This window comes from Maniola hyperantus, chromosome 19, assembly GCF_902806685.2.
Source record: "Maniola hyperantus chromosome 19, iAphHyp1.2, whole genome shotgun sequence".
NCBI classification, from domain to species: Eukaryota; Metazoa; Arthropoda; class Insecta; order Lepidoptera; family Nymphalidae; genus Maniola; species Maniola hyperantus.
This window is the reverse complement of record NC_048554.1, coordinates 6,586,198-6,598,966: the sequence shown is the minus strand read 5'-3', so window position 1 is coordinate 6,598,966 and position 12,769 is coordinate 6,586,198. Positions and strand designations below refer to the sequence as shown.

Below are 12,769 nucleotides of genomic sequence, written 5' to 3'. Positions count from 1 at the left end.
AAGTCGTGAGGATTGAGAAAAAGTACTGAGCATGGGCTTCATCATTGAACTCCTCATCCAGATGTCTGCACTAAGCTATGGAGATGATCATTTTTTATTTACTCAGGTACATTAAAAAACTTATAATACCTTTGTTGTGGCTTTGGAAGTCAGTTTTTTTAAAAGAATCATTTTTGTTAGTAGGTACTAGGTAGGTAGAGGTGCGTGTGGCCTAGTTGTGGCAGCGCATATCAATCGATTGCGGTTGTTAAGCAACGTTGACCCAAGCCGGTAACTGGATGGGTGACCGACTTTGGAGACCCAAATTCGGCTTTTTCGGTCCCGGTTATTATCACTAACATCTGATATAAATGTAAAAACTAAGAATCGAAATCTCGTTTTCTTAGTAGAGTTATATGCGGAAGGATTTGGGAACCCACCACATTATTATCCCAAGAGAATTCCTGCCATTATGTGATTAATAGAAAAGTCACGACACTCGGCAATCCCCACCCATATTATAAATGCGAAAGTGAGTTTGTTTGTTGGTTTGTCCTTCAATCACGTCGCTACAGCAACGGATCGACGTCATTTTTTGCATGAATAGGTATATATATTTTAGAGAACTGGAGAGTGACATAGGCTACTTTTATCCCGGAAAATCAAAGATTTCCCACAGGATTTTAAAAACCTAAATTCACGCGGATGAAGTCCCGACCCCCAGCAATGAGGAATACGACATTTCGGCTTTGTAGAACGTTGTCTCTGTCACTCATACCTATATGACGTTTTGTCGGTCTCAACGACAGGGACGACGCTCTGCAAATCTGCTATCTCCTTCTAAAGGTCGATGTACAATACTTTCCGCCGCATACTGTAGATACTTCAGCGCCCTCTTTGTGATGCCGCCCGGTGCAGTCATACCAGTTGCACGGTACACTATGCCTAGATCGTCCTTGCTTCCAGCGACCGAATCTAGACTCATTAAAACGTGTAGCTTGTTCGATTGAAATATCTAAGTGCTTAAGTATAATATACTCACTATTTTGGTCATCATAGTCTTGAAATAACCTGAAGTCCTAAACTGTATACTTAGATTAAATTGTAAGTATCAAGACTAACTCGGTTCTTTTACAAATAGCCTATACGCAGTTCACTTCACTGGTCGCAGCTGCACAAGAAAATTTGTCACCGCGCGTGAAATAATTATCTGATGAAACCCACTGGAGCAGGATATAGGACCAGTAAATTGAAATTCTATGACGTCAAACCGATCTATCTTTTCATACCAGCTTTTTAGCCAGATTTGCTACTAAATACATGAATTAATTATTAAAGTGTGCTTTGGGATTTGTATGGTGCTGCTGCATATTGCTTGCCTGGTGGCTGGTTTTTCCTGCATGTTTAGCAGTAGGAGGGCGGGCGGTGCATGTCGCAAGTTGCACCATACAGATTTGATCTGTTTCAGCGGACTATAGCAAATTAAGCTTTTGGTTCATTGTATAAATTAGGTTCTTGGGTTAGGTACACCGAATTAAATAAGTAGGTAGGTATAGTATGCTATGGGTCAAGATGGCAATCGGGGAGGGAACGCCCCGTTTCATACCCCGATTGCCATCTGAACCTATGATATGAATAAAATTAGCTTTTTGAATTCTTGATTAACTCATCGCCGACCCACGACTGAGCACGCGGGTCTCCTCTCACAATCAGAAGGGTTTAGGCAGTCTGCCACGCTGGCCGCCCACTGCGGACATTGGCAGACTTCACACGTCAGCGAGTACATTATGGAGAATTCTCAGGCATGCATCTGTTCTGCATGATTGGCAGACTTCAGGTTTTTGAATTACAAAGTTTTTCCCTTTCACACCTTGACTGCAAAGGTGTAAAATTTAAGCAATGGGAAAAACTTTGTAATTCAAAAATCATACGTCATACGAGTATGTCTACTGAAATGTTAAACCACTTGGCCGTTGGTACGGCGATTATTATTAGCGGAAGTCTCAAATATTGATTAATTGGGGAATCGAACCCCTACTTTTAATTTCGCCGGCGCACACCGCGGACCAGACATGATCTCAAGTTTTAGGAGGGCGTGCAAAACAAGTAGTCCAATCTGAACATGAGGCGTATGCGCGCGCTGTACATAAACAGATTTCAGTCGATCTAATTCTATATGACCAGCGCAAACCGCCATGTAGAAACTTCAGTATGGACTACTTGAATTGCGCATCCTTTCCTTTTCACCTTACTCTAACTTAACCCAAGCCTGATGTTGAAAAAGGTATAATGAAACAAAATATGGGCAACCATAGGTTTATTTTTTTATATAATTCCCTTAGTTCTAATTGTATCCATAGGACTGCATCACAGCAGTGAAGGGCGCAGTCGCCTTGGCCACCTTCTCGCCTGCATCCTTGGTGATTTTCTGTGAACAAATGATTCCAGTTAAGTGTATGCCATATATGTATTTAAAAAATGTAGAGGAAACATTTGAAGTTAGCTCAATATCAAATAAAGTTTTCAGTAACCATAGTGTTATTTTACTTTAACCACCCGCACCGCGATTGTGTAAGAATAACGTAATTCATCGTAATCAAATTTTGCCCCTTGATTGAATTCGCTGATCAAATTTTTTCACAGCCATCAAAATACGTTGAAAAGTTTCTTGGTACTTATAACATTAATTCACTATGAACACTTCCTAAATCTTGATAACTTAGGCGGGCAGTAACCCTGCAGCATCAGGATTGAGGAGTTGGATCCAGAAATTTTTATGGGGATACCATGGAAACATTTTTTTTTTGAAAATCAGTCCGGAAACCTCGAAAAAATCTAGATACATTAAAAAAATGGGCTGAATTGAGAACCACCTACTTTTTGGAAAAAGTCAAAATTGCCACAAACCTTGAGTTTCTTCTCGTAGGCGAGTTTGTGGATGGTCTTGAACTTCCTCTTGTCCTCCAGCTTGCGCACCACCTCGCGGTACTTCCAGCCCACCTCGTGCGACAGGCGCCCCACGTGGCAGTACTGACATCATAATACATGTTAGTTACAAAATCAATGTCAAATTGTTGGATGTGAATAAGATATGTATTTCAGAATGTTTTAACATTACAACATCAGTTAGTAATAACTTTCAGTCGCAAATTACCCAATTGATAGCATCACGAAATAAAACAACCTTAAGCAAAGCCACAGAGACAAGAAAGGACACTCGAGTGTAGTCTTATCTGCTGAACTCTGCCATGGCCAAAGACCACCACCTATAGACGCCTGATAGCCGAACACCGAACACTCCCGATCGTCAAGCTTAGGCAGTTGTTTAGCATAAAAGTCTGCCCACGTCCATTCGGTACCTTCATTCCGCACATTGTTTTGATTACATAACTTTTGCATCCACCAATCACAAGGCATTCTCCCCTGGCCCGCGCCAACATACGCGCAAAACCTTGTATATGCATACTCTTGAGGTTGAATTCTCTGTGGCCATGACAGTTATAAGTTAAGATTTTTGAAAAATTACATTTATGGAAGTTCATCAAACGATCTTCCTTCCTATGAGTTTCAAGCCTCTTTGTCTAACACAAAACAAAACTTCTAGAATCCACCTTTTCTGACATACTACCATCTTAATTTTCACAGCTGTACTGAAATGTTAATATCTGGCATAGCTAACCCATAAAGAAAATGAATACATGAATTCCATAATAGATGAATTTACTAAAAGCTCATCATCATCATGATCAACTCATGGCCGGCTCACTCCAGAGCACGGGTCTCCTCTCAGAGAGAAGGGGTTTGGCCATAGTCTACCACACTGGCCATGAGTGGATTGGTAGACTTCACAAACCTTTGAAAACATTATGGAGAACTCTTCGGCATGCAGGTTACCTTACGATGTTTACCTTCACCGTTAAAGCAAGTGATATTTAATTACTTAAAGCCGAAAAGTTAGAGGTGCATGCCCAGGATCGAACCCCCAACCTTCGATCAGAAAGCAGATGTCCTAACCACTAGGCTATCACGGCTACTTAATTAATAAACTAGCCAATGCACGTGAGCTGGGTTTGTGTGATACATACTTTACGTCCGGGCTTCAAACAGAATACTCGTAGGGCTGCAGGTACAACCACACGTCTGCGATTGTCGTATGGTGGCGGGCATCCATCATATGTACGAAGCCTCTTCAGGGCATCCTTTCCACGCTCTGTTTTGTGTGGGATCATGCCTGGAAGGTTATTAAACTTTCTTAAAGCAGGAACTAACTATAATAAATTCTACAAATATAACTAATATTAGCTTCATAATAGATGTCTTATCACAAACTGTCAAATAATGTAGGTATAGAAAAAATAATCATATAGGTAAATTACTACAGAATTAGAATTATTTATCTGTAGTAAAAGATGATGTATATACAAATGATTATAAAGAAATCAACAAAAATTACCTCTGACGGTTTTCCATAAGACTTTGGAGGGAGCCCTAAAGTGGAATGGTCCACGGGCGGGGTTCACGTTGCACCGTTTGCGCAAGAATGACATGAACTTCAACTTGTTCCTGAAATAAATTATTTAATATAAATATTTGTTGTAAATTCGCAATACCCTGAAACAATAGGTTTTATCAAAATCAGATTATTTTAAAAATGACAACATGTAAGCCTTCAGTCGCAAATTACCCAAAAAAAACATCATTTTATAGCAAGTTTGTCTACGAAAATGTCATAAATGTAGTGAATGAAGTCATTAGTAGGGGCTGTTTTTGCAGCACTTTGTCTGAAACACGCATTAGAGACAAAAAATTAAATTAATGTTGAGTCTCAGAAATTGTTCCATGTGTCTATGTAGTCTAACGACAAAGCCTCACAATCTTGGGCACCATGATGCCCATGAATGATGACTTTGATGGTGAACATTTGGTAAATAAGAAATGTTAATTAATTTTTGTAGTAGCTTTCAATAATTTTATTTAATCTCAATATGTAAAAGGAAAAGGTGACTGACTGGTTTATCAACTCACAGCTCAAACTACTGGACGGATCGGGATAAAATTTGTATATTCCATGCGGACAAAGTCGCGGGCCTGAGCTAGTATCAAATTATTATAAATTTGTTCTGTGTAAATATGTTCATTCAAGCAATAGTCCATACCATACCTGAAGAAGTTCCCCGAGATATTGAGCTGTTCACATCTCACGACAACTACTTTGTTTCCTTCTAGCAAAACCTTGGCGATGACGGCAGACAGCCGGCCCAGCAAGTGGCCCCGGCCATCTATTACGATGGACTGAAAATAGAGTACAAACATGAGTGCCTGCGAAACTAAACACAACGCTGTCCTAACCTCAAATATCATCATAAAAATAAACTTGAACCCCAATATTAACTAAACGATATTTCGGTTAGTAATTTACTAATGATATCAAAACTTTAAACCAAAAAATATTGGACATAACTACAAAGATTTACCCCTAAAAATTCTTAGACGGCACGTGTACATCACAGCGTCATTTTTATCACCGTTTTCACAGATTAATCGCTAAATAACTTAAACTTAAGTATTTAATCACTTATATGAAATTTAAAAATAAATTAACACGCTTTTTGCAGTAAATATCCTATTTTAAACCTCACCTTATTACTAAAGCCCGTCATTTTCTCGACAACAAAGCGGAAAAGACCAACTTTTGAAAGAAATATGGCTGCCGGATACTTGCAATATTTTAAAATATTGTTTTACTGCTCTAGATTCTGGGTCTTTGCAGATTTATTTTTCAATAATGTTGCCATTTATTATAGGAAGTGTCTTGCCGACCGACCGACGTATCGCTATTTACTATATTGCATCTGGTTATTTGTCTATGGGGCGCAAACAACTAACAAACAGCAAGCATTGGCAAACATCACAGATGGCTTGCCTGCCAATCGGAACGCTCCAAAGCGTTGGCAAGCAAAAGCAAAACTTGGCAAACACCTGTCCACATGCTTGCTGTTTGTCACAAGTGCCTGGCGCAGGCATGACCGAATTTTTCGTTTTGGTTTTGTTGTCGGGCAAACTTTGCCGGAGGTTGGAGGTGTCGGGTCGGGGCTTTTGGTAATTTTGGCCGCCAAAGAGTATTGGCCGCTTTCGTATTCTCTTTTTTCATATAGATATAATAGGCAAAAGAATCACTAAAAATAGGTGATGTGAAATATGAACATGTACACCAATGTACACTGCACTTACTTTAAATGTACTTTTATCTTGTGTAAAATTTAATAATCCAGCCCCAGCATTTCTGTGATTCCTCTGTGGTTGGCTTATGATATGCTTCTTCTTCTTCTTCTTATTTTGCTTTGTGTAGTGCCTCGCTTGTGATAGCAACTAACTATTTTGACATTTATTTGTAATTCATTGAAGGTTTTTTACGAAAAATTATTTTTATACAGCTCAGTGAAGCAGCAATGTAGAACCAACCAATGTCAAAAGAGGTTGACCGTTGATCATTGATGGCGTCGCTTAACTATTGTCATTAGTCATATTGTCATAACAAAAAAAACAGCTGTGCCTGTGATAGAGTAGATAGAGTAGTATTACCGTATATTCAATGTACCATGTACTCTATATTGAATCAAAGTGATTGTGATGGACTGATGGTACAGCTAAATTTATCACAGTTTTAGATTTATGCTTTCAATTTTCTTGGACCACGTCAGTAGGTACCTATTCATAGCCAGGAAATGATAAAAAGGATTACTACAGAGTTCGTTCGATTCTAAAAATGGAAATCCCGTATAAGAAGATATTTATTTATGTTTTAACTTTTGCGGCCTATGCCTATACTGGCATCGGTTCGAGTATGTTACGAAATTTAAAAGATGCTGTTTTATCCGCGGAGTCAGTTTTTGGAGATATGTTTAGAAATGTGATAACTGTAGCTGAAAAATTTAAATCATTACATGATGTTTTTGATGCTGCTGTCGAAGAAGACTGTATATTTTCTTGTCCTGAAGGTTCTTAATATATTTTGCCTAATATGTTTACTTTTTAAACCATTGCTACGCTAATAGCTTAGTGGAGAATATTTGTACATGCTGAGATTCTCCTAAAAACACATGATTATTTCTTTTATGATTAGTAAAAATACAGTGGACCCAATATACAAACACTTTCTCCATTTACAACATATTAATAATATAGCAATTCTAATTTTTTATCTCATGCTAATTTGATTTACAGGCCAAAAACCAGTTCGCAACAGAAATCACATATCAAAGTCAGATGGTTGTGGATCTCTAGGATTTGAAATATCAACTGAATATTTACCAATAGAGCAGATGACCAAATGTTGTGATACTCATGATATATGTTATGATACATGCAACAATGGTAAAGAGATGTGCGATTTAGAGTTTAAAAAATGTCTGTACAACTACTGCGACACATATAAAAGAGTCAATGTTGGTGGTGAAACTATTACTAAAGGTGAGCTCAAAACTTTAGTTTTATTGATAAGATAAACAATTGGTTTAAATGGTCTGCAACAACGGTTTTTTTATACATTGCTAGATGCCCGGGACTAAATACTTTTTAAGAATCTCCCAAATAAGATTCCTCAAACTTAAATTTTTGAATTTATTTCGAATTCAGAGCACAAATTACACAAGCTGGGCATATAGAATTGTCTGTCGAAGTAAACAAGACAAGTCAAATCACTTTCAACGAGACACTTGAATCAACATTAGTTGAAATCAAATCAACTTTGAATCGTCAAATGCATCTATTACTGTTCAGAAATTGGAATGCCTTTCCTACCGAGAAGAACCAGCAAGAAACTCAGTGGTTGCTCTTTAAAATGAAAAAGTTAGCACACTTTAATTGAATTATTTTTGTTCAATTTGATTGAATGTCTATTCAGACAGAATGGCACGCAATTATTAGCAGTTGATCAACTAAAATCAATCCATGTGAACCAGCTATTAATTATTAATAATACCATTAAAAATTACCCTTTTTCACAGGTTGTAAAGCTGCAGCTAAATTACTGTTTACCGGCACATTGACACTTGGTTGCAAGTCATATTTGGATGCACAGAAAAATGCCTGTTATTGTCCTCCTGCTAAGAATAAATATAAAAAATTCACTGCTGGGAATGATGAATTGTAGGGTCTCATTATCACAGAGCCATTTGGCATATTGCTGTGCATGACTAGTCCTCTTGTGTGAGTCTTCAAGTTTTTAGGGTTCCGTACGGCGTACCTCAAAAGGAAAATCGGAACCCTTATAGGTTTATCCATTGGCCGAGTGCTGGCCAATGGATAAACGCTTTACACAATCGCCCCTCGTGTACTGGAGCAAAAATATATTAGCTATAATGCATACAAAATGAAATCTCACTCGCCATTTTAAATTTCTGTCCAAAGTACGGTTTAGTCCTTCTTTTAAAACTGAACCATACTTTTGAAATGACAGTTGACACTGAGTTAAAATGGCGAGTGAGTTCTCATTTTGTATGGACTATAAATATAGGTACACTTATGTATTCATGGTTTTCTAATTTACCTAATGCTAATAATGCTAGTGATACTTTTGTGTTTTAGAATAATTCATTATTTAAGTGTTTGTTGTTGTCATTATTTATACTTATGCTCGCGACTTCGTCCGCGCGGACTACACAAATTTCAAACCCCTATTTCACCCCCTTAAGAATTGAATTTTCAAAAATCCTTTCTTAGCCTGCCTGTGTCATAATAGCTATCTACATGCCAAATTTCAGCTAGATCTTGCCAGTATTACTTTTGTATATTTAGATATACACAATATCATGTGATACAGCTATAAAATGTGATATGTAAGTTTTTGTAATTAGATTAAGCTTACAAGGGTTTTGAAAATAAAATGTTACATAATTATATCACGTTTTTATTTTAGCAATAAAAATTACTCCCTTTATAATGGTGCCTTCTCCTTAATATATAAAATAAATTATTTGCATTTAGAGCAGAGTAGGCCTTAAAAAGTAAAGTAATGCTATAAACGCAAAATTATAAATGCATTTTCAAAATAATTCATGCAATTTGTTAGTTCATAGGACTTAAAGAGTATTAGTTAGTAATATTATAAACAAATAGTACTAATGGACGCAGTCATAATACATAAATATGTTATGTTTCTTTCTTAATTTATAATAAAATGTTGAGACTAATAATAATATTATTTAATCGCAAAATAAATGTAAATAAAAATAAAATTATATTATGATACTTAATTTAGTAACTGATTTTTAAAAAAGTTTGACTGAGCGACTTTAAACTTAACTTAAATGATTTTTGGGTTTTTTTATGTTAAGAGCTCTTTAATCTCCTCCTTTTCAGCTGCTTCAATATAAGGTGTGCCATCTGGTGTTTTGCCATTTTTAGAGGCTCCCTGAAATACAGTTGAAACTCGATATAAAAATGTGTTGTTGGACTAAATTATAAAATTAACTAGCTGATGCCCGCAACTTTGTACGCGTGGATTTACGTTTCTAAAATCCCGAGGGAACTGTACTGTACTTCCCGTTGACCTAAATCCATAAAATTTGGCAGGTAGCCTGGTCTTATAGCACAAGTAAAGAGAAAAATCCGAACCCCGTGAATTTGTGGTTCCATCACAAAAAAATTAAAGATTTGTGTTTCCAAAATAATTAATTTACTATATCACATCAAGATGGCATTGTACAGCATTAACTAGCTTGAGATTTCTTGTACGATAGTGTGGAACCCTTCGTGTGTGAGTCCAACTTGCACTTGACTGGTTTTTTAACATCATTGAGTTACATTGATACTGTAACCACACTATAGATAGTTATGAGTCATGACATGTCCATTATCCAGCCTTATCAGGGTTCAGATCTTAAGATTATATTTTTATCTAATAGAACTATGCTGATACAATAGACAGAGAGAATAAAATTCATCTGCTATCTTTCTATCAAACAATATTATTGAAATGAAACAGTTTTCTCACTGTTTACCCGTAGTGTTTTCTCAGTGTTTACCAGTAGAAGTACATATTATTGAACTTACATGTTTTAGTAATGTCTTGACACACTCAGTGTGCCCTTCCCAAATAGCTGCAAGAATCACAGATATTCCATGTTTGTCAACCATCTGAAAATAATTTATACATATTGTTTATTCCATTTTCAAATATTTTTCATAGTAGTGATGTACCAACAACATTTAATATATAAAAGCCTAGATTGGTTACAAATACTACGGGAACTCCCTGAATAAAAAAAGTCCTTATTATTTTGTTGATGAATTTTGTTGTTACTTTCATCATAATTTAAATATTAATATTAGTAATATAAGAAGTAAGAATAATTACTAATACTTTGAGGTGACACTCAATGCAAATTGCAAAGGAAATATAACATTCCCATAATATCAGTTACCCATATACTGAGCGAGGAGAATTTGATGTAGGTCACAGTATAAAATAAGTGATACTTACATTAGGATCTGCTCCTTTGTCTAGTAAATAATTTACAACAGCTGTTTGGCCGTAGTCTGCAGCATAATGTAGAGGAACACGTCCATCGATGAGAGCGTTTACATCAATTTTCTAAAGATAAAAAGTAGGTATTAATTATTTGTACCATTGTTTTAATAATAAGAGTTTATGTTCCGTTTCGATAAAGGACTGATTGGAAATAGGTATTAGTCTAGTATTCATTATTTTTCGCTTTCTTTCACTTCTAATGAAGCATACGATTTAATCGGAGTATGACTATACAAGTTTTATGATCATTGCTAGTTTTACCTTTTGTTCAACGATGTCTTTTACTTGATCAATATCGCCGTTTTTAATTCCCCAAACTAATTCACTCATTTTGAAGTACTTTAAAAGTTCTTTTTGTTTATTTCTCACGAACGGCAAACCAAAATCTTCAATATGACGGATGACCATTGACCCACAGAATACATTTACATTGACCACAGCACACACAAACTGATTACATACTCTTTGGCACGCACGTATGTATAAAATCTCTATGTATAAAACCTAGTGATTACTCTCTGGATCACTGTAAATTGTTTTTTTTTCAACTGGCGCGCACAACATGGATGAATACAAAGAAAAGCAAACGAACACGACTTCTGAACCTCTTATTCATAGATTATCTACTATATATCTACTATATACTAGAGATAGATGTGCAACTCTAGATTTCTTTTTCAAAGTTACGCGTGTGCTCACATCTAGAGGGCACTAAAAGCGCGCAAGGCGTGCGAGAGCGCGAAAATTTAAATGCTATTTAAATGTACTTTACTAGAATATTTTATATTTTTGAACATGTTTTAAAAAAACATCAATAATTCCATTAACGTTTGTCTAAAACATGTTTAAAAATATATATTACAAGACTGACTCTTTAAGATACTAAATTATAAAACACTATAGAAATAAAAAGGTTTTAAGGGTTTGTAAAATATTTTATTTTCATAAATTCGTAACTAGGTACATAAAATACATACCCAAATTCAAGACCCACGAGATTGTGAAATAGGTAACGCTCAAATCCAAAATTTTTGGTTATTTACTTTTCATAACTTTCATATTACTACCACAACTGGTGTATTTCAACGATCTTCAAACTGGTGATTGCAAATTTGATAATTCGTAACTATATATTATTTCATTATCAGTCTTGCTTTCTAAATGTTGTCCTACTATCTCTTTTCATTGTTTAAATGGTTTCAAGGAGAGGAGTAGCCAGGTTTTGGAAAGCCATGCAAACATCTGAAAAAGTAATAACATAAAATATGCATTAGTCTTACTTACTTACTTCATTACTTACTTATTGTACTTAATTAGTTGATAGCTGATACCTATAATATAAAAATAACTTAGTCAATAAAGTTCAAAACAAATGTTGTAAGTACACTTAATTACAAAACAAAAAATTTACAGAATTAGTAGTTAATAATCCATAGCAATATGATAAATGCAAAAGTGTGTCAACCTGTCTGTATGCTAGCTTTTTACAGTAAATTTGTGTAACCGTTTATGATGAAAGTTAGTACAGAGATAACTTGCATCCAGGAAAGGACATAGGCTTCTTTTGTCACGGAAAACTCAAACAGTTCCCATGGGATTCCCAAAAACCCTAAATCCACCTAGACAAAGTGGTGGTCATCATCTGTTTGGTACAGAGATAGCTTGCATCAGACGGTTGTAACTTGTAGGCCACATTTATCCCGGAAAATTGGACTTCTCACGGGATTTCTAAAATAGTTTTTTCGAGCGGACGAAATCGCAGGAACTATATACCTAGTATCATGATAAAATACCTAATGTGCTAATGGTGCCTTAATGGTGCATAGAGTTTGACTCATTGAAGTAATTTTGAGTTAGATTACGAGTAAGCTGATTTTATACTTACCGAATTAGTCACATCCAGACACACATCGAGATCTCCGTGGCATTTTTCTGCACAAATATATTCACAGAAAAATCATTTCACAAAGCAAAAACAAGTCCGTAATCCGTAGCCGTGGTCAATCGTTCAGGCATAAATCGAGTCACTAAATCAATCCTTAGAATATAGTTATCGAGGTGGTGAAGGGAAATACAGACTACAGAGTCCTGTTATTAAAGCAGGGTCAGATAAATTTAACAGAAATATAAATATTTACCTACTACAGCACACGAAAACATGAAAACTTGGTTATAATTTATTAATGTCATTAAAATTACACCAATGTGCCCGCCATCTATTGACGTCTTTTGTAAACTGTTCTCTATTTGTTTAGCCGT

At 35.8% G+C, this 12,769-nt stretch overlaps 3 protein-coding genes across 3 annotated transcripts; 1 reads left to right on the top strand and 2 right to left on the bottom strand.

The window, feature by feature from the left end:
* Positions 1 to 2,281: 2,281 nt before the first annotated feature.
* RpL13A (ribosomal protein L13A) lies at positions 2,282 to 5,775 on the bottom strand. The gene is made up of 6 exons (XM_034978687.2): positions 5,619 to 5,775; positions 5,141 to 5,271; positions 4,433 to 4,542; positions 4,065 to 4,210; positions 2,887 to 3,009; positions 2,282 to 2,407 (listed from the first exon to the last, which is right to left on the bottom strand). Exons 1-6 carry the CDS (start codon positions 5,637 to 5,639, stop codon positions 2,324 to 2,326), a joined length of 615 nt encoding a protein of 204 aa, XP_034834578.1. The 5' UTR covers positions 5,640 to 5,775; the 3' UTR covers positions 2,282 to 2,323.
* Positions 5,776 to 6,690: 915 nt separating this feature from the next.
* On the top strand, positions 6,691 to 8,877 carry GXIVsPLA2 (phospholipase A2 group XII). The gene is made up of 3 exons (XM_034978685.2): positions 6,691 to 6,977; positions 7,204 to 7,449; positions 7,986 to 8,877. Exons 1-3 carry the CDS (start codon positions 6,746 to 6,748, stop codon positions 8,129 to 8,131), a joined length of 624 nt encoding a protein of 207 aa, XP_034834576.1. The 5' UTR covers positions 6,691 to 6,745; the 3' UTR covers positions 8,132 to 8,877.
* LOC117991138 (myotrophin-like) lies at positions 8,872 to 10,944 on the bottom strand. Its single transcript, XM_034978692.2, has 4 exons — positions 10,772 to 10,944; positions 10,463 to 10,573; positions 10,033 to 10,116; positions 8,872 to 9,391 (listed from the first exon to the last, which is right to left on the bottom strand). Exons 1-4 carry the CDS (start codon positions 10,916 to 10,918, stop codon positions 9,305 to 9,307), a joined length of 429 nt encoding a protein of 142 aa, XP_034834583.2. The 5' UTR covers positions 10,919 to 10,944; the 3' UTR covers positions 8,872 to 9,304.
* Between the last annotated feature and the right edge of the window lie 1,825 nt (positions 10,945 to 12,769).

Coding starts and splice junctions, on each gene's coding strand:
- RpL13A (XM_034978687.2), bottom strand. CDS start 5,639: ATGACGGGCTTTAGTAATAAG. Junction 5,272..5,618: donor TGACGGGCTTTAGTAATAAG/GTGAGGTTTAAA, acceptor CTCTATTTTCAG/TCCATCGTAATAGATGGCCG. Junction 3,010..4,064: donor GTTTGAAGCCCGGACGTAAA/GTATGTATCACA, acceptor TTATGATGTCAG/TACTGCCACGTGGGGCGCCT.
- GXIVsPLA2 (XM_034978685.2), top strand. CDS start 6,746: ATGGAAATCCCGTATAAGAAGATATTTATTTATGTTTTAACTTTTGCG. Junction 6,978..7,203: donor TATATTTTCTTGTCCTGAAG/GTTCTTAATATA, acceptor TTTGATTTACAG/GCCAAAAACCAGTTCGCAAC. Junction 7,450..7,985: donor TGGTGAAACTATTACTAAAG/GTGAGCTCAAAA, acceptor CCTTTTTCACAG/GTTGTAAAGCTGCAGCTAAA.
- LOC117991138 (XM_034978692.2), bottom strand. CDS start 10,918: ATGGTCATCCGTCATATTGAAGATTTTGGTTTGCCGTTCGTGAGAAAT. Junction 10,574..10,771: donor AAGACATCGTTGAACAAAAG/GTAAAACTAGCA, acceptor TTTTATCTTTAG/AAAATTGATGTAAACGCTCT. Junction 10,117..10,462: donor ACAAAGGAGCAGATCCTAAT/GTAAGTATCACT, acceptor AATTATTTTCAG/ATGGTTGACAAACATGGAAT.